Genomic DNA, 21,708 nt, shown 5'->3' on the forward strand with positions numbered 1-21,708 from the left:
TGCATGTTTTAATTAAACTACACGCAGGCCAGAAGCATGCTCAGGTCGTGTCGTGACCCAGAGCGTTCCAGACGGCGGTAGCATTCCACAAAGCTTCCGACCCCCCTCGAGCTGCAAAAGGATCCCAACTCTTAAGAGCTGGGTGCAATTAAGGGTACCATACAGCTCATTTCGCCTCCCAGTGTGACACTGCTCCCGCTGATCCTTGTGTTGATCTGGTGATCTCTGGTGATCGCTGGGCGGCGTAGTCCCGGGTGTGTCGCAGTTTTTAAGCTCAGCTAAGGTGGGATCGCGCCCAGTCTCCGCCGCACACGTGAGCCCTGCCACCGTCCGTCAGCCTGAGCCACCGCTGCCCAGAGCGGCATCAGCTAAGGTGGGATCGCGCCCAGCCTCCGTCCCACACGTGAGCCCTGCCACCGTCTGTCAGCCTGAGCCACTGATGCCCGGAGCGGCACCAGCTAAGGTGGGATCGCGCCCAGCCTCCGTCCCACACGTGAGCCCTGCCATCGTCCATCGGCCTGAGCCACCGCTGCCCAGAGCGGCACCAGCTAAGGTGGGATCGCGCCCAGCCTCCGCCGCACACGTGAGCCCTGCCATCATCCATCGGCCTGAGCCACCGCTGCCCGGAGCGGCACCAGCTAAGGTGGGATCGCGCCCAGCCTCCGCCCCACACGTGAGCCCTGCCATCATCCATCGGCCTGAGCCACTGCTGCCCGGAGCGGCGCCAGCTAAGGTGGGATCGCGCCCAGCCTCCGTCCCACACGTGAGCCCTGCCACCGTCCGTCAGCCTGAGCCACTGCTGCCCGGAGCGGCACCAGCTAAGGTGGGATCGCGCCCAGCCTCCGCCGCACACGTGAGCCCTGCCATCGTCCGTCGGCCTGAGCCACCGCTGCCCAGAGCGGCACCAGAGCCCAAAACCAGCCGACACAACTCCGCTCCTGCACGACCGGCGGCACCCTGCGTGACCGGGGACCGGTCCTGCCCGTCACCTTCTTAACAACGGGAGGACGAGGGGAGGGGGGGGGGGGGGGGCTGGACCGGGCGCATTCCACGCATCAGATATCACTACCGGTTTAGCTGTGCCGTATGCACGGCCGGCAAAGGTCAGTCGAAGGCGGGGGAGTTGAATGAGGCGTCGCCTGTGTCAAAGCGGCGGAATTTGAATGAGGCGTCGGCTGTGTCAAAGCGGCGGAATTTGAATGAGGCGCGCTTCTGCCTGTGTCAAAGCGGCGTAAGTTAAAGGAGTCTTACTTCCGCCCGTGCCAAGACGGCGGGGTTGAATGAGGCCTACATCCGCCTGTGTCGAGACGGCCGGGTTGAATAAGGCTTGATTCCGTCTGTGTCAAGACCGCCGGGTTAATTAAGGCTTGCTTCCGTCTGTGTCAAGACGGCGTGTGTCGAATGAAGTGCACTTCCGCCTATATCAAGACGGTGGGGTTGAAAAAATCATACGTCCGACGACGCCTGTGCCGCTGCCGACGTTTGTTTTAGCGAATTGTATTTATTTAGGGCGACTTATTTAGGCTCCCATAACTAGCCCACATTGTGAGGTGGGAATTATTCTTACATGTGTCGCGATACAACGCCTGGTGTGGGTCACATTGCGCCAATATCAGGCATGAGTGTCTAAGTTATGGACATGGTGGGCTCTGTTAGTGTTTGGCAGCTATTCTTTCCTTAGCATGCTTCGCGATTCCTACCTGTAGTGAATTTCAGCAAGATTCAAATGTGTGGGCTTGCGTTCGCAAACTCCGTCGAAAAACTACGAGTGCTTAACGCAAAGCATAACTCGATCAGATCTATTCCGGTTATTATACGGCAACGGCCGATACGAATCCAACGAGCATGGCCGAACCCCGAAATACGCCGAATCCTGCAATCAACCGAGTCCATAACGGTGGGTGCAACACATTCAGGCCACGTTCCACGCTGCCTTGCAAGGCCGGCTCGGCTAGCACCGCACCAGACACGCTGCCTGATCGACAGCCAGACCAAATCAATCGACCAGTCCCAAGCATAGCTGGAGATTGGCCTTGCTGACTTACGCTCACTGACACGGAGCTGGAAGGGATTATTACGTGCTGCTGAGCGAACAAGACCTGGACATCTCATGGACATCTTATGGACATCTTATATCGAAGACTTGGCTTGCACCGAACATTCTTGATATCTTTTTGACCTTTCCCGGATATGTATGCGAAGAAATCACCGCACTACACGTCGCGGTGGCAGAGTGGCCAGCCCACATCGGGTAGAAATACGAAGCGAACGTTTAAACCTGCAGGGAAGCGGGTCGCTGTAGACGCTATGGCTGGCGATAACGCGGCGTGGTGCAGCACCGGCGACTGCTGGCATGGCATATCGCCCACCTGACAGCCCGGTAGCTGCGAGTCTGGACCGATTACAGGATCAGCCCCGTGAAGCGTGCTGCTCTTTCAAGCCGACGTTTTTTTTTCTGGGAGACATGAGCGTTAACGTCCTGAAACCGAGCATCCCAGGTGTCCAGCACTGCCTCAACTTGGTCAGCGGTCTGAACATGACGCAACTGGTGGACCGGCCCATTCAACTTCTTCCAACGTCCACGGCACTTGAACACGTGATCACTAATCAGCTCGACCCACCACCAATGGTCGCTGTCCTGATGATGAGTCCTGATGGTCACACCTGACGCCGTCAATGATCATCAGCCGATCACCGTCAGTGGGGACTGGGCAAGGTGAGACAACCAGCCCAGAAGCGCACAACCGGAGGCTGGCACCGGGCTGACTGGGACTCCATCTGCGTGGACTTGCTCGCAGCTGATTGGGCAGACCTCCATGACACCAATGATGTGAACATGATGGTAAAACACTTATGAAAATATGGAACGACGTCATAGACGGTTACTGCCAGGCAAAGACTGTTCGAGTGGAGCGCCCCAGTTGCCCCTGGCCGTAACCGGCAGCTTCGGGTTGTGATGACCGAGCGGGACGCAGCAGGGGACATCTGGTTGGCCCTGCGCACCCCAGAGGCTCACACGGGCTTCACACGGCTTCGAAACGGCGTTAAGTGTGTCATCATAGCTGTTAGACGTGATTTCCTCCGCGGCGCTATAACTTCTAGTGGCCGACACAGTTTCTGGCCTACTTTCAAACAATTCGCCGTGACATCGTCAGCCAACCGAGCAGATCCGTTAAAAGGACACCCGGACTTGGCTGGCGAGTTCAACCGTCACTTCGCGACGGTTGGGTTCCAGATTGCCACCATGATAAGAAGCAGCACCGGCCAGTCACCAAGACCGCCAACTGTCCGCACGACTTCCTCCATTTCCACGTATAACTTACTGTCTATGCATGTGGGATGGCACAAGCAAGTCTCAGGTGCAAAGCATCCAACAAGTTTTGAATTTTTCCGCCAGGATTGTCTCTGGTACAAAACGCAGTCAGCATATAACACCGACTCTGGAATCTCTAATCTGGCCCGGATGGATGACTTGGTGAAAGAGAGGGACGTGCTGAAAGTAATCAAAGCCCTAAAATGCAAGGAACCGCCCCCGGCTGTACACTCCATTTTTAAGCTACGTTCCTCTCTTTCTTTAAGGGAGACGCGCTCCTCCATGTCAATGTCTCCCACCTGCTCAGCAGCCGATTGGAAGCCAGCAAGCGAGCCTTTCCTTACGGTGCCGCGGCAACTTGGAACCGTCTGCCTCCGACCACCACTATGTCTTCATCTCTAACTTTTGAGCGATTAAAAGCTCACATTTCAAAACGCAAATGTTTAGGTCGTGCTTCTTAGTTTTAAACCTACCCTGGTTACGTGTGTGATCGCAATGTATTATATCGATCGTATGCTATAGTCAAGTTCATAGCATCGCATTTTGTAGTATGCTTTGTAGTATCGCCTGTTATATATATATATATATATATATATATATATATATATATATATATGTACAGTAATGTGTTGCTATGTATTTTTGTGATGTGTGAAGTTTTTGTGTTGTGAAGAAGTGATGTAACGACCCGAAGTTAGCGAATGTTGCAACGGGTCGAAACCTGAAAAGTCATCTAGTGGATGGTTGTCGAGCAAAATACAAATTCAAATGCAAATAGTCAATCTGGGGAATTTCAATGCATAGATGGGGTCCCACAGTGTTTCTTCTTAGGCAAAGCACTGGGGGCATTCGTTCTCCCTCCCCCCTCCCCCACCCTCCACCCCGGCACCACCATATTTTCACAAGGCGCGGTCTTGAGGCCTTCAATTTTGACCGTAAAATACCCTTCAATTTTCATAGTTTAAGCTTTGTTTTCAGGTGAGGTCAAGTCTTAGGTCTCAGGTCAGCTAGCGTTTAGCGCATTTATATTTTATGTTATAGCCCCTCCAATGCTGATCTGTCCATCCGATCTCCGAGATGTGGATGCACTCATGTTCTCCTGCATTTCTTTTTTAAATAGTAATCGCTCACATTTGTCGTTTGCTTTCAATATTGAGTTTCAACATGCCACTCCAAAGTTTTGAGCAAGATCTGGGTGCTAGAACCTCATGGCACAATAACGCCCATTACTACCTTCTGGAGGAGATGGGTGGGGGGGGGGGGGGGGGTGAACATCCGTCGCTCTGTCGGCCGACCTCCGGAGACCAGACCGCTGCCGTCGGAGCGGGAAGGTCCGCCGGTCCGGCCGGAACCGACCGGACCGGTCCGGTCACCGCGACGGCTGCGGTCAGGCGGGCCGGGCCGGTTCTCCGAGCCGCTGGGAGCTGGGGGGGAGTGACCTCAGCGGAGCGGGTGGGGTCACTGTCGCCAGACGTCCGGTCGTTGGGCAGCGACTGGGCGACTAAGATCGACACGACGCGTGCGAGGTCCTGACACGACTTTGGTAGGCACTGGAGGATCAGCTTACTGGCCTTTTGTCGTATTTTTCAGATAGTGGGATGCACTCCGGCTTTTCAAAAGCGGATTGCACCTGTTCTTTTCGTATTGGTTGGAACTTGTCTCTGCCGGTAAGCTCATCGGATATTTGACGAAACATCGTGTTGGAAGTCACCTTTGCATGTTAAAAAAGCGGGGTGGGCTTCATAATCCGTGACACTGTTGACATGATATTTTCTCCACGTTCTCTGTCGCGTGGTCAGCATCAGACTTTTAGGTAAAGATGAACACGAACTCGCTGTATGCTCAGGCATTCATTTTTCTCGAGTCTCTAATGTTCAACTCTTGAAGGGCTCGTTTTTCTCTTCCTCTGTCACGCCTTCACCCTTACAACCAGTGGGTGTTGGCTGCGCTGCTGGTGTGTGAGACTATGGATCGGGACCCGGGTTCGAATCCCGCTCACCGATATTTTACAAACCATGCCAATGCGACGGACGTTCGATGTTTACCCTCACGAGCTGAGCAGCCGCGTGAGGCGCCCCTAGTCTTACCAGCCAACACTTCCCGAACAACCACGAGATCGTCCCACTTTGGAGACTGGTGGTTCTCCATCACTGATGCATCGGGTGTTTCTTCCCTGCGCTAAAAGTTCGCGAACTGCGGCGTTAGGCGGACACTTCAGCGACAACGCGACCGCACTAGGTCGAACGACGCGTCGCCTGGAGAGGTCCCCCGAAGCAGTCTTGTCGGGCCAGGCGAATGGTTGCTAGTCTCAAATTCATTGGATCCAACTCACCACGGAATATTTACTGTCTGTCCGGCGTGATTACCGAATCACCCCGTAAACAAACACTAGCAACCAACTTGTCACGACTCCTTAGGGGCCACTTTTTCAATGGTGCGGTGGGTTTACCCGATGCCATCTGTGACGTCACAGGTGTCTGCGTCACAGAAAAAAGGCCTAAGGTCAAAGCGTCGGCTCTGTTGTGACACGGTAGTTACATGTGACGTAAGAGGCATCATGCTCGAGGAAAACCAATCCCTTTGCCGCTGAAGAATTAGTTTCAGGTTCAGTAGACCGAGCTACAGCTGTGTGATGTGCAACTAGTGTGATCCCGAGCACACCTGAGACGGATGGCTCAGGCCGCAGCACCTGTTGTCATTTTGTACCAGGTCGTAATGGAACTACAAGTCACTTAGCCCCGCAAATGAGTCATTATGGACGAACTCCAACGATATGTATGTGCAAAGACAGTGAGAGTTGGCGTTGCTCTCCAGAAAAAGAAGAGCAAATACTTCATCAAGCACGCGACCACATATCTGACGTCATTTGGTATCCGTTGATCGAAGTGTCTACCATAGGTTTTAACTCATCTCTGTCCGCCGTACAATACACCATAAATATCAAATAGGTGGGCTCCCTGCCGCGGCTTCGTGAAATGGTCTGCCTTAAACTTTACGCTTTGGGAACCGATGCAACACCGGTGGGTGGAAGTTGGGAGAAGATGGGAAGCGGAGCAGTTAGGCAGCCTCCCGCCATCTTAGGGAAAACTTGACATCAACGCCATGACATTGCCGGCTGCGTGTTAAAAAATGACACAAAATCAAGTCTGCCTACCCCAAACCCCAGCCCGTCTGCATGCAACGCCACGCAAGATGACATGAATCTTGTCTGTTCCCACAACGGAAAATCGGGGTAGGAGACCAAGGGACATGGTTTATTGATTGAATCGTGACCTATCCCTCGCGCGTGTGCGGTCATACCATGACATCACGGCTGCAATTGGGTAGCACACAGTACTGACGGACTTCAGGCTAAAACGATTCCCCTCTTGGCTTTTAAATCAAGTCTCGTCACGTGGAGTCTAGAAAAATAAAAATAATTCATAAGCAAGTTCATGAAATAAGCAACCGCTTTTCGGCGCACAATGAACGACAGGCAATTTTATGACGCCTAATTACACAAAGCCAGTATGGCAACGACCCGGTCAGGCTCTGCGAGCGGCGTCTATGATCCTATGTGATCCTGATCTATGGTCCTGCTGTGGTCCTGATCCTTATCCTATAGAAATCTGCCGACCGCTGTTAAACCATCTCCAGTTCGTGCATTCGGTGATTTCATGACACCTAGACGTAGTCCTCATATGTCCTCTCCTCGTCCTCTTCCTCCTCAGACCCGTATCCTCTCTCGTGCCCATCTGGGCGACCGATGAGGGGCGGCTGCTCCTCGCCCGTCGTGTGTCCTCGCTCGTGGCCGTCGGGACGGCCAATCAGAGGATGGGCGGCGGCAGCGTCCTCGCGGGCGGGGATAGACTCCAGCTCCGGACGGACGGCCTCCATCTCCTGACGCTCCTCCGCTTCCTGAAGCAAACGTGACGGCCAACATTCCTGACGCTCCCCCGTCCCCCGAAGCGAACAAGACGGCTAACATTCCTCTCACGCTTCTCCGGCTCCTGAAGTGGAAGTGACGGAAAACTCTCCTGACGCTGCTCCGCCTCCTGCAGCGAACATGATGGCTAACACTCCTGAAGCTCATCCGTCTTCTTATGGCAGCGGTGATAAATAAGCAGAAAGGGAACCTTGCTAGGGTGAACACCGTAAGTTTTTAAACGTGAAAAGACAACTGTATGCTATTTTTGCAAATTAATCTAGATCATTAATGATTAGACATATAGCAGGGGGTTTGAACCAAGTGCGCCTTTTAGCCTTCGAAGGACCTCCGTGTTAGATGTTGAATACAAGGCCTCGATACCTCCACGATCACTTCCGTTTGATGGTGAGTAGAGAAATCGAACAGACAGCAGCACGCTCCAATCAGCGGTTCCACTCCCTTGACCTTTAGACGTTGGTCTAGCCGAGCATGACGGCCGTTCCTACTTATTTCACGTTACTTGCCAGGGTGATCAACAGACGCATCGTCTAGTGAGAGTTGACGTTTTCGAATAAACTCAGACCTTAATATCACGATTTTGCGATCTATTATTACGAATTTAAGATTTGTTATTACGTTGCCTGTGACGCTGCCTGGAAAGGGATCTGAAGATGACAGCTGACCTGTTGGAGCCTCCTCCCTAAAAGGCACCCGAAAATCCCGGCATGGTTCTCCTGCCACATCAGAAAGTTCACGTTGTCGAAGGATTTAGTTCGCACCTTGGCCACCAGGGTGTTTAGTTCCTACCTTGGCCGCCAGGGCTCGCTCGATGCCGTCCAGCCGGGCTCGTACGTCATCATCCAGCAGGCCGGCAGAAGCCAACGCGGACTGCAGAACCTGAAGCACAGCAGATCAGGATCAAATCGGCCTTCAACGGGCGTTCTTTCGTTGAAGAGTTGATGGGATGGTGGTAAAATAAATTCCGCAACTTACCCCCAACTATGCTAACAAATGGACGAGTTTCCGGATATGGCACACCTTCTTCTCAAAATTGTGGGGGGGAGGGGGAGGGGGAGGGAGAGGAGGTAGATTGAAACTCTCCTCCCCACCTCTAACTAAACTAAACACGGACGCTCAGATTCTACACCACTTGCCTTCAGATTACTCTGACTCTAACGTCCAGTGGTAAACTAATACACTCAGACTTTTGGCTGGCGACCATCCGTCCACTCTAACCATATGATCGCACCAGGCCGGATGGCTAGCGGAGCAGTCAAACCGACCGACCACTCCAGTTCGTCTGGCCGTTGGTCACCGGCTCATCACAGCGGTGCAGGCCATTTCACGGTCCGCGGGTCACAGTTCAGTCCACGGGTCGCAGTTCAGTCCATGGGTGCACAGTTTCAGTCACACGGGTCGAGTGCCAGGGTCACAGTTCAGTCCAGTCACGGGTCACAGTTCAGTCCACGGGTCACAGTCAGTACGGGTCACAGTTCAGTCCATCGGGTCACAGTTCAGTCCACGGGCACGTTCAGTCATCAGGGTCACGTTCAGTTCACGGGTCGCAGTTCAGACCACGGGTCACAGTTCAGTCCACGGGTCACAGTTCAGTCCACGGGTCCAGTTCAGTCCACAGGTCGCAGTTCAAAGCTTGAGAGCTGCGGACCCGTTCAGACCCATTGGGGGAGCAGTCGCTAGCTGCAGGGGGCTCCTGACGGCCCTAGTCCGGCCTGCACGAGGGGAGCCAAAAAGGCGTCAGTTGATGCGCTGCTTTGTGATGGCCCAATCAAATCATTGGTGGGAGAGAACGTTGTTGCAAACGAACGTTGTTGCAAACGAAGTTGTTGCAAACTCCGCACATGACGGTCCCCAGTCCCATCAAATGTAAACAGGATGCGCACTTTGCGCTCAACACGCCGCCAGTGAACTCCATTTTGTCATGATAAGTGAGCATGCATGAGAGAGCTTGCCAATCATCCATCAGCTATCTCGTCAATCATCATAATGCAACCGATACAAAGTACAGCGTCCAGTCAGGCACCCAGCACACACCAGTGCTGAGGTATTTCGTTATCGACGGCACGTAACCGCTTGACCCGGTCCTGCTTGACATTTTGAAATGTAGTGTGGCACACTACGCCACCGCTGGTATTGAATTACACAGCCAAAAGTAAGAATAAAATCAGGAGCTTACAGCATATATTTTTGGTAAGTTGTTCAGTGCATTAGTGATGAACATTATTCACACAGATGCACTTGCACTTCTACTATCTGAATAGCACTCCTGCTATTGTTTCGAGAAAGGCATGCCGCCGAAATGTCAACCCAACTGTAACTCCATTCTCCTGGTTTTTCTCCGAGGAATCAGGCTAGTGCCACTGTCTTATCTATGCCGATATTTTTGGGATGATACTGGTCAATTTATGTCAACGGAGGCAAACGCGAGTGACAGCATGACGATGCGTAATTTGTGAACGCGCTTGACAGAGTGCCGCATCATTCCACCAGCATCACCTCCACGATATGGCACTTCAGTCCACTGGCAGCAGTTCGTTAGTATAACGCTCGTTCGTTAGTATAAGGACGCAGCTAACCGCGCGGGGATTGGCCTGATAACGCGCTTTTCGCGACGGGAAGCAGATGGCGCCACATGCCGACAAGTTCAGCTGGGTAGTGGAGACGGAGAGACAGGGATGAGGAGTCCGCGCGGCGAGGATGGCGAGGCGCAAGCAGCCCCGGCAAGATAGGCGACTTTCAGTCGACGGGTTTCTCTCCTGACCGGTGACCGTGAACAGCAACGTCACGTGATGATCGGTGACGGGGAACTAGAGTCACGGTTACAAGTTAAGGCCTGTGCCTACGTAGGATTGGATGCCACAAGGCGGGGATCGAATCCACCGATTATCCCGCTATATTCCGCCATCTCCCGCCATATTCCCCTATATTCAGCTATATCCCTCCATATTCCGCTATATTATAATACATTTCACTATATTCCACTGGGGGTAACACCGCTTACGCTTAATGCACTCCGCCGGGTGTGGCCTTTGGCAGTTTCTGACCTTCTGACGGGCGTCCAGGTAGTTGGCCTCGCGCTGCAGGCGGCCGATCATCTGCCTCTGAAGGTCACTGACCTGTCGAAGGTCAGCCACGTTTCGGGCCTGTGGATGAAACCCGAGTCATAGCAACTGAGAGGCAAGAGCGGCCACGGTCTCTCAGCTGTTAAGGGCGCCTGCCTTCCAATCCATCCACCCATGACCGGGTGGGTTGGAGTCTCTTCAGGTGCGAACAGCTCGGATCTGACCGACGGGGCCTGCGGCCATTGCTTAAGGTCAGGTGTCGCCAGGGGGGGGGGGGGGGAGAGGGGAGGACGGGCCGTGTCGAGTATTGCGACCTGTTAGGCTTGCGCCGTAAAGTTCTGCCGTTGACCTGGACTTTATTGATCGGATGACACGAGCCGGGAGGCCGCGCAGCAAGCAATGCTTAGCCGCGAGGCCACGCAGCAAGCAATGCTTAGCCGCGAGGCCACGCAGCAAGCAACGCTCAGCCTGGGTACTGGCGCCAAAATCTGTCCATTCAAAAGTTTCGGACGAGATCATGTGAATGGACGCGTAATAACAACAGAGATGTAGCTTCCTGACAGCACACCTGACAAGTTGAAGGCAGTGCCGCCTGTCTCATTGACAGTTGACAGGATCGCGTAACGACAGATTAAATGCAGATATTTTAGCTGAGTTGAGTATCATGTATAAAACACACAAATGGCGCAGCCGGGGCTTTTAAGGGAGGGCCTAGAGTTGGGTTAGTACACATCACGCCGATTTTTAACCTTCTGTAGGGAACCCTCTATGTTGGAAAACGAAAATCCATACATAAGGAGGGAGGCCGTCCCCCCACGGCCCTGCATTGGCTGCGCCCCTGAAACACATTTGCGCCAAATTACTGCGCATAAGATGATTTAAAAAAAACAACAATAACACTGAAAGGTACGATATCCAAGCGCGCAGACAAACGCGGACAACAGGAATAAAAAAATAAGTGCCACTGTGTTCGAAAGCCTAACAAAGACGAGCACCCAGCACATCTGTGTAATTTTGATTCACGTGCACACATCATGCTTACCTTTGAAATCGATGGCCGTGCTAAAAACAGCATATCGGGTTTTACGCTTTGAGTTATGCGCTAAGAACCACGCGAAAGGCAAAATCATTTTGTAGTCGCCCGGATCTAGGGGAAAAGTTTGCAAAAACGCCGGGCCGTGATCTGTGGTTGAGAGCCTGCTTTAATTATTTGCTGTTTTCTTTTGGTTCGCTTTGGATTTGAGCCCCTTCGGCACGTGACACCATTCCAAGCCCACGGGATGAAGGAGGGAAAAGTGATGGACAAAAACTACGTTCACCTTGGGGACCCCCACTGGGACTTAGCCCAATCAGGGACCCGTATATGAGGTAAGTGGGGTACGTGCGGCTAACTTTCCCGAATGAACGAGGCTTTGCGAGGGTACGGGACGAGGGGAGAATTAGGATCAAAGGGTCGACTCATTTCCTTTCGTTACATCAGCCTGTTGCTGCTTGCGCTGGAAAACGAGCGGGACGAAACGTGACGCTGTGCGTAACGCTGTGACAGAACGTGACGCTGTGCGCCCTGCACACAGGCCTGGAGATTACCTGTCCCAGCGGACTGGAGGCCGGCGTGTAGAGGAGCACCATGAACACGATGCAGCCCAGCGTCAGGCTGATAACGCTGATCAAGAGGGTGACCGCCTGCAGCGCTCCCTGCCAGTTGCCGAGCAAGACGCGCCTGCGCCGCGGGCCGACAGGTGGCACTAGCTGCTCGGTATCGCTCGCGCAGCCGCCTGCACCACCGGTTTGCAACTTCATCCTGTACCTGCGCGGAAAGGGGACCGGTGATCGAAGCCCATGCGCTGAACCAGATTGATAGCATGAAAAATCGCGGCAAGACGCCACAGGACTGCGAACGACATGGTAATGGTATGGCGTTACAGCTGATCAACGCTACGGCGTGACGGAGCCGCCTTGTTTTTGTAGGACATGACGTATGGGGAAGGCGTTCATTTGACACCAAGATGAAGCATGAGTACAATTAGAGGAGTTCAAACCTCCCCACCCAATTTTAAGCACAAGCCTTCATCTTGCTTCGGAGCTCTCCTTTAGCAAGCTCTACCAACCAAAACGTCGTGTCGACGGAACACGGTCGCCGACGCTCGCCGACCTGCTCTGCATGAATAACATTTGGCATGACATGCGTGCTAGCATCCTGACCTGTGGCATGGCACGGCAACTCCTCCCGCACCAGATGCGAACTGAGGTCCGGCGAGGCCAAAAGCACGTCACACTGAGTGTCGTCAAGTCCTGTTTGACCAGGTGCATAAGGATTCAAGACTTGCGTGGAGAAGACGGGGAAGCGAAGAGGGTTCATCGCTCAAATGTTTAGCGGGGGAAGTGCGACCATGAGACGTCAACGAACGGGTCTAGTCATGATCACTTTCTGGCTGAATCCTTCCTCAATATATTGAGGAAACCCCGTTACCAGATCTCCCTCCCCCCACATACACGCACTCACAGCTTGTTTAACCTAGTGTAACCCAGCCATGTAACACAGGCAATTCTTTACACATTTTTTGTGTTTTCCCCCTATACCCGCGAGAGTAAAGTTATCTCAGTCCGGCGGTATATCAGACTTTGTTCTCAGGCCAGGTGAATCTCTATTTGGGATCAGTCATGGACCGAAATAACTACCGAAGACGTCCGTTCATTTCACCTTTACTTCTGGTAGTGCGGCAATGCCTAGCTTACCTTCGCGGTACACCTACTGAACAAATTATTGCACAATATTTTCGCACATCATGCAACAATTTCGTAGCACAAGGCCACGCACGTCACCTGGTTGCCACTTCTCCACAAGTAGGTACACTGTCCCCCATTCCACTGACCTCTGCGAACAAGACCTTAACCACGACAGCGTCCAGTGCAACAGAACAACCCTGGTTGGTGGATTGTCGCACAGACAGACTGCTTTCGGTGCTCACCTCTGTAGCACCCCTGCGACACGGCTCGACCGGGCTGTGTTCGGGGACTTTGTGTGGCGCTCGTTGCGCCAATCCCTATCGCGTCGGCCGTCCGTCGAGTCAACAGCAGGAGGGGGGGGGGGGGGGGTGGGGGGGGGGGCGATAGCGGGCGGCGTCATCGCCAGATAACCGCCGAACAAGGGCCCGGGCCGGCGGGCTGTGACACACAGCCCGCTGGCCACATGGTACAGGGTGGCCGTGTGTTGTTACAACCCTTCGATTCACTCACGGTCATCCTGTGCCCGTGTGACGGTCACAGGTGCTGTATGACGGCACATAGTGCTATGTGACGGTCACGGGGGTGCTGTGGGACGGTCACAGGGTGCTGTATGACGGGCACATAGTGCTATGTGACGGTCACGGGGTACTATGTGACGGTCACGGTGGTGCTATGTGACGGTCACGGGGTGCTGTGGACGGTCACAAGCGCGGGTGGCTGTGCGGCAGCCGCAGAGGCGGGCGATTGCGCAATCGGCGCAGGAATGGGGGCTGTGCGGATAGTCACATATATGCGTGAGCGGCCTTCTGACGGACAAAGGGGAGAGGACAGGCTGTATAAACGCGCAGAAGGTGGGGGCGCACTGGTCGTTAAATAAGGAGGAGGAGGAGGAGCTAACTATTTCAACGGACTCCGGGGCGGAGGGAGCTGTGCGACGGACGCAGGCGAGGAGGCGAACACAGAGGCCGGCAGAAGCCTGTGCGACGGACGCAGGCGAGAGGAGGCGAACACAGAGGCAGGCAGAGACTGTGCGGCGGACGCAGGCGAGAGGAGGCGACACAGAGCAGGCAGAGCCTGTGCGACGGACGCAGGCGAGAGGAGGCGAACACAGAGCCAGGCAGAGCCTGTGCGACGGAAGGCAGGCAGAGGAGGGAGGAGGGCGAACATGCAGAGGCAGGCAGAGAGCCTGTGCGGCGGACGCAGGCGAGAGGAGGCGAACACAGAGGCAGCAGAGCCTGTGCGACGGACGCAGGTGAGAGGAGCGGAACACAGAGGCAGGCAGAGCCTGTGCGACGGACGCAGGCGAGAGGAGGCGAACACAGAGGGCAGGCAGAGCCTGTGCGACGGACGCAAGCGAGAGGAGGCGAAACCAGAGCCAGGCAGAGCCTTGCGACGGACGCAGGTGAGAGGAGGCGAACACAGAGGCAGGCAGAGAGCCTGTGCGACGGACGCAGACGAGAGGAGGCGAACACAGAGGCAGGCAGAGCCTGTGCGACGGACGCAGGCGAGAGGAGGCGAACACAGAGGCAGGCAGAGCCTGTGCGACGGACGCAGGCGAGGGGAAGCGAACTCAGAGGCAGGCAGAGCCTGTGGCGACGGACGCAGGCGAGAGGAGGCGAACACAGAGGCCGGCAGAGCCTGTGCAACGGACGCAGACGAGAGGAGGAGCTGTGTGGTGAACACGGGGCGGACAGAGACTGTGCGACGGAGGCGGGCGAGAGACGGGGCTGTGTGGCGAACACAGGGACAGACAAAGACTGTGCAACGGACGCAGGCGAGGGGAGGCGAAACATGGGCGGGCAGAGGCTGTGCGACGGACACAGGCGAGAGGAGGGGCTGTATGGCAAACGCAGGGGCGGACAGTGTCCGTGCGACGAACAAAAGGAAACCTGCGTAACCGACTAGAAGGGAAGCGGAAAAGGCAGTGTGAAGAACGCATAGGGGCGACGGAAGCTATATATCATTTGATCAGGTAGGTAAATGATGTGAGCTTCGATGACCGGCACCCAACGGATGACAGACTTGTTTACAGGTGCATACGCACATAGTAGCCCCAGGCGGCGCGCAACATGTTACCAAATTTGTGACGTAGATAAATACGTGTGTGACGAAATGTTGACATTTAGAAATTCCAGATAGACATTTAGAAAATCCAGATTCTAATATAACAATTACAAGAACGAGAGCTCGCCATGCTGTTTCACGACTCGCAAGCGATTGTGTATGCCTGCAGTTAAAAATTCATTAGTTGAGCCACCCCCGCCCCCACCCCACCCCTCATAACGAAGACGTACGCACGCAGTTGCCTATGTGATGGACACGGCACATCGAAAAGTCCTACTTAAGTTTTGCAGCATAGTTCAATGCTTCGTAAATCCAGCAACCGAGTCAGCATGTGGTGAATGCACCTGGTAGGTCGTTAGAACGCCAGCACCGCGTGTAGCAAAATCCACTTTTTGCCTTCAGCCATTCTTATCTAAAGCCCTTTATCGGCCATCATCCGCTGTCGGGCGGCATGAGATTGCATCAATCATGAGGCACCTTTGTTTAAGCTCAGACACCTGCACTGGCCACATTCCAATCGTTCCACCGGAGCCTGAAGTCTTCCTGATTTCCAAAATGCTATCTGATACTTCCTTTATAAGTCGCCTTCAGCATATTACCACCCGCCAGTTGCACCAGCCAGTTGTGGGATCGCAAGGCGATCCCCTACTTTCTGATTGGTTTAGACGACCACCGGACGACGTCTCACTCTTTGCTCATTGGATAACATCGCGTCACTTCTGTACCCAAAGACCATGAATCAGTTCCGACGCGCACCATACATAAACTGTACCTTTGGTGAACCCGAGGGAGTCTCCCACTCTCTCAGGCTCGAAGACGTAGAATCACTGTCGGTCGTGTGTGTAAATGTTGAGGTGTGAGTGTTGGTGAGTGTAGGTGCACGGAAAATAGAACCCCTGTTTGACAAGGTCTCTCTTTGGTACTCGCCAGAAGGACTGGCACGAGCGAGGTCTCCACTAGTACCAACTATCACGCCAGCAGTTAGAAGTCTGCTACACCGCGGCTGCAGCATCGCTGTAAGAAGACGTACCCTGAGCCTAAAATTTATAGAACCACCCACACGGATCCTTCTGGGCGCTGCTGACGCGTGTCACCAGCTGCCGTTAAGGGAATCGTTGGGCGTCGGTAAAAGCTTCTATCGAACGGTCGTAATTTTCGGCGGGGAGGGCGCCAGCGCTGTAAACACGCGCCATATTTGTCGTCCGCGCTGTGAGGTTAGCATGCCGTAGAGAGGGAGCTAGCTTGCCCGTGACATATGCGAAGGCTTGCTGGATTATCAAACAAACATTTTGAACCTAATTCACAATCCATCTAGGCTCAAGCCGAGGAACCTGGGGCACTGGCAAACAGCTTTGGTTATTGTTTGGACGAATGTTTTTGAAACGTCCTGCGTTCATAACGTTTAATGGTCAAAACGTCCAAAATCGCAGCATACGGCATTCATAACGCCCAAAAAGTTCAACATCTCGAGATTGGGCGTATCACAACAGCCAAACTTGCAGCATTCAAATTCAAAGCATCTTAAGTTCATACCATCCAGTTTTTGCAACATCAGGTGTTCATGACATCCAAATGTTGGAGAACAATATCACCTTCTGGTCAATCTAAACTGATGCTTTGGAAATCACCTGTTAGAGGGATGACACAGCCGATTATCCCTGTTATGACGACGAGTGACGTCTTCCGGTGCAGTGCTGCTATCACCATCAGCTATGTATCACATGAACAACGTTTTGTTTACGCAAGCGAACTACGCCGCAACTGGCAGCAAATGTTCGTTAGCAACCGTATTGAAAACTTCAAAACTTTTGATTGCCGGCCCGTGGCCTGTATATCTCTGGTTACTCGGCAGTAGCTGCACGGTGATTGTGGAAAGACTTTCAATGGATGACCTGCTATCACGTTATGGCGGGCTGTGGATGAAGTCATCCACGGTGTGGACTCTCATGCTTTCTTTATTGTATCAACAATGTCCCACGAACCATTTTGGTGATGCAGTTGATTGCTTGAAAAGCTCTGATTTGCGAGAAAGCCACACGTGGTTTCCATGATCATGGGACGGTTTCAAATGAAACCATTTCATGGTACTGACTTAAACCTTTTTAAGAGCTTAGATCCGTGCAGCTGTGGGCTAACTAACCTATTGTTGCGGTTATGTCTATGTTTCAGTGATCACATAACATGGAAAATGCAGTGTGCTTGCGAGCACGCATGTTCAGCACTATATGACGTGGTTTTCTTATCAGTAATCAGCTCTGACAGAGTATTGAACATGTTAAGACGAGCATGGGTTAGCCATGTTAATACAAATTAGGAACCCCATTTCATCTACAATCTCCAGTCAGGGAGAACTCAATATCACTGAAGAACACAGAAAAACACGGAACTGGAGTCTATGTGACAACTATCGGACTACCTGCAGTGATCAGGGATGTTGTTGTGTTAATAAGGGCTCCTGTGCCGATCCGGGGCTAACTGCGCGGATCAGAAGGCCTCCCGTGTCAGGGATGGGAACAATGTGATATGACATATCCTTCTAATGGCCTCCAGATCGACCAGGAGATCCTGCCCCGTGCCACCAGAATGGTAGCCAGAAGACACTTCGCGATCGGACGGAATGGCTCTTCAGCCCTTGACCTGAACCGGTAATGTACCCCCAGTGTTCAACTCAAGAGGCCCCTTGCCCGGAAGGAAATAAGGGGTCTCATTATTGTTGAGTAGAGTGGGGCTCTCATTATTGTTGAATAGCGCGGGTCGAAATAAATTTTAATAAACAAGCAAGGTCATGCCGTGTTTGCCTGACAACGTTCATTTTTTCAGAATGTATCATTCCAACAAATTACATCGAAAGGCTTGAACATGCCCGCCCACAACCTCGAGACCAAGGACAAGGATGGTCTGGGTTGCAACTTTCGTAAAACCGAAAAGCTTCGGCCACTGCAAGTGCCACCAGACGGCGGGCGCCGCGTTAATCTGTCTTGTGGACAAATCAATAGCTGCGAAAACACGAAAAATAGAGGTTTTACCTCCACTCTTCCAATTCAACCATCAAAGCCCCACTTCCAGCCCCACTTCGCGGTGCTTTAGGGGCCAATCCGTTCTTTTCATCAGTCTAAAAATTGCACACATGAAATATGCGCTCAGACTGCCTTCTAAATACAAGACCTGCTGTCATGAAGCATTCAAGGATACTTTTTCAGAAGCGTCGTCATTTTTGTCCGTCCCTTGGCCATGACTTAATATTAGCTGCTAAGCCGACGTTGCGCGGCCTACGGAGACTGCAACGCTTGAGTTCGAGGCTTGTGTTTCTAAGATCTAAGAGTGCGCATGCTCAAAATTACGTCGCATGACTTGTATTACTAGCTGATTTAAGCGTTTAACGGTAATCATTTCAGAAACGTCATTATTTTCGTCCACCGGTCCACCGTCACTATTTTCGTCCACCGACACAGCTAAATATTGGCTATTCGGCTAACGCTCCGCGGACTATGGAGACTGCAACGCCTGGTGTCGAGGTTTTTGTTACCAAGATTTGCGAGCGCGCATGTTAAAAAAACACGGTACGTAAATTGTATCACTAATCGATTCTGACTGAATGATGAACATTTTCAGACAAACATGGCCTGGCCATGTTAATACACATCGTTAACGACTCAATCTGCAATCAAATTTTCATCTCCAAATTTAGATCAAACATATCGATCCACAGTCTACCTTCGCGATGTCCTCAATGTTTGTGGAACCCAGATTAAAAAACTGACAACGCTTCTGAATTCTATCGGTTTAGAAAGAGTCAACTAACCATTGTGTATTAAGAGCGCCAGTGATTTCTTCCATGCAGTCGTTTAACGCCTGATTTCTGCAGTTTATTGACCTCAAAATAGAATCAGAATTGAGCTCACGGTAACTCCTGGCTTCTGTTCTGGTGACAAGGTAAAAAAACAACAATAAAATGAAGGCAGCCGTGTCACTTGTTAACAAGTAAGCTACATCCGGGGATATTGGGGGATCACCATAAAATGTACTTTTGTCGACCTTGTATTCCTTGTTGGCAAGGCTTTGGCTACGCCCTGCCTACACACAACAGCAGATCAAGTCGTATACGTTGCATGATGGGCAACGAAGTGTCCGTTGGGTCAATCCATACCTAAGGCAGACAGCTTCCCCGAGGCTATTTTTCTGCTATGGTGTGGTGTGAGGGAAGATAATTCGGAAAAAGATACTGTCGCCGGTGTCCAACACGTGTTTCATACACCATGTAGAAGAAACGCTCGTCCAAAAGCATGCAACAAAGCAGCCATACGATCAGTTCGCAGCCAGTCATGCGGGCGACATCCGGACCAGGGCGGGTTAACCGACGGCGGACAGGAGCAGTGCCCAGATAAGGAACACATGACAGATGGGCCTTGTTATGTGGCTTGGTTCTTAAACGGGAATCTCCAGTTCGATGACTTTGGCCACATTGTTTCTAGCAGTTTCAAGCTCCCCGAGCTGTTTCCGCCTAAATGCTGCGACAAGTCTTATCTCCTGAAAGGCAGTCAGCGAAATGAAGGCGCATGACAAATCTGTCGCACTGTGAGCCATCGATCCACTTTAAAATTTTTGCCAGCCTATGTCCTGGCCGTATTTTGGCATCTACACTGTGATGCAGATGCTTCCTTAATGACCCAAAAGACCTACCCCACTCGTAAAAATTTCGCCTCCCCACGAAAGACAATGTTAAAATAGAATAATAATCTAGGGAAGCTAGATAGCCTTATTTGCCAAGTGACCCATGAGTCGTATAGGCAAGATTGTGCACCAGTGATAAACAGCTCTAGATGCATATCTAGCATAGCAGCCAAGACATTTGAATAAAGAGCGATAACAACTTCATCCTTACCCCTCCCCCTTCCCCCAGTCATCGGGCTCGCTTTCCAGAAAGAGTTCCTGAAGTACACCCTGAGCTTGGCCCCCCACTTTTTGAAACGTTCCTACGCCTATGCTTTACATACATGTGTAGAGTGCATGTATTCTACACAAGCCCGGCTGGAATACCCCCCCCCCCCCCATACTTTGAACAAACCCGACCGAAAAGGCCAGAGCTTAAATACGTCTGCGACTGCAAAACCCGACTGGAACAAGCCCGACTGTACATGTGGCTGATTGAACAATCCTGACTGGGACAACCCCAATGAACCCTGAATAAACCTGTCTGTCACAAACCCTGCCCTGTACAAAACCGACTGTCGTCCGGCCCGCTATCCCCATTGACTTCGAACATACGTTTTACTTGAGGTTTTCTCTTTGTCAGGTAACAAGTCTGCAAAGCTTTGACTCCAACTCTCACCCGATGGAATAGATGGCCGGTCGGTCTCTCATTGTAACGCCATTTTAACGCATGGTGATGTGGCGGACGAGAAATAATAACAGCGGTGGCCTTTCACGCGCTCGTGATTTGTTAAGACATTTTTGAAATCAGAATGCTGTTTGTTACGGACGAAACAAAGGCGTCCTTTGGGGATGGGGAGGGGGCAGAGACAAACCACTGTCAGTGTGTTTCGTCCACGTAATTGCCAGTAGCTGAATTCTTTGACGTTATTTGGCGTGCATGACTACGGTTTATACCACCCATGATAACGGACAAAAAGTGGCTGCCGGCGTTTGAAAATGCCGGTGCACCAACTGTGTTAAGTAAATGTGTTTGCAGTCTCAGCATGAAGTGTTAAAGTTGGTCCACAAATGTAAAGAAGATTTCAAGTTTTTTCTCCTCCAAGCACCATCACTTAAGCGTATTTTGGTAATAATACTTAGTTTTTATCATAATTTTTCAATTTTTTCCATTTACGTGTGTTTGATCAGGTGTCAATAACTATCGTCGCCACTGAACATTCAATAAAGTTCTTCGTGTGGCTTTCATTGCAACCATCAGGTGAGGATGCAGTCATGTGTCAGGCACGCTACTGAAGTATCTTAACATTCAAGCAGCATTTCACGCAGTCTTTCTAGGAGGTAAACTTTAAAATCTCCGGAATCAATAAGCTCCAGACCCACAGTTTGGCCATGCTTCATCATGAGCTGCATCTCAGCGTTCAGATCCAAAGTTCAAGAGAAAACCTACGATGCAGCGCCCTGTTCATGACGTGCGTACATAACCTGTGAGAAACCATGGCAGTGAGTTGTCACCAAGCTGATCAAAACTCTGCTGCTGCCAAGTAAACCTCACTGGCTAATGTCAAAAGAGTCGGGCATTTTGCCGCAAAACGGCAGTGTTCTACACCTAACGGTGCATTCAATAGTGGGAAAGGGGTACGCAGGCGGGCTTTTAAGCAACCACGGCGTTGATGGAGCTCAAGTGACCATGTAGGCGTTTGCTGTGCTATCTCCACTCACGTTTAAGACACGTCGTGAATAGTTTAATTTCACACTTCTGCATGCGGTGCTGTGACTGGATGACATTCTTTTCTATAAACAACTTCGGTTGCTTGTGGAAGACTGCTTCCTTGGTGATAATGTAAGATAAACAAGCGAATAAGCAAATACAGCAGCTGCCCAGCACGTATGTATAGCTGCGCTGCCAGCATTGCCGACAGTGTCCCCGTATACCCCGCGTGGAAACTCAATGATCGGTCGGGTGA

The 21,708-nt window shown here is 52.1% G+C and overlaps 1 protein-coding gene across 1 annotated transcript; it reads right to left on the reverse strand.

The window, feature by feature from the left end:
- Positions 1-6,557: 6,557 nt before the first annotated feature.
- Positions 6,558-13,307, reverse strand: LOC119113881 (uncharacterized). The gene is made up of 5 exons (XM_037238115.1): positions 13,270-13,307; positions 11,888-12,107; positions 10,283-10,381; positions 8,028-8,117; positions 6,558-7,210 (listed from the first exon to the last, which is right to left on the reverse strand). Exons 2-5 carry the CDS (start codon positions 12,098-12,100, stop codon positions 6,977-6,979), a joined length of 636 nt encoding a protein of 211 aa, XP_037094010.1. The 5' UTR covers positions 12,101-12,107; positions 13,270-13,307; the 3' UTR covers positions 6,558-6,976.
- Between the last annotated feature and the right edge of the window lie 8,401 nt (positions 13,308-21,708).

The sequence above is a fragment of the Pollicipes pollicipes genome, unplaced genomic scaffold (genome assembly GCF_011947565.3).
Source record: "Pollicipes pollicipes isolate AB1234 unplaced genomic scaffold, Ppol_2.1 Scaffold_7262;HRSCAF=8765_pilon_pilon_pilon, whole genome shotgun sequence".
Taxonomy (NCBI): domain Eukaryota; kingdom Metazoa; phylum Arthropoda; class Thecostraca; order Pollicipedomorpha; family Pollicipedidae; genus Pollicipes; species Pollicipes pollicipes.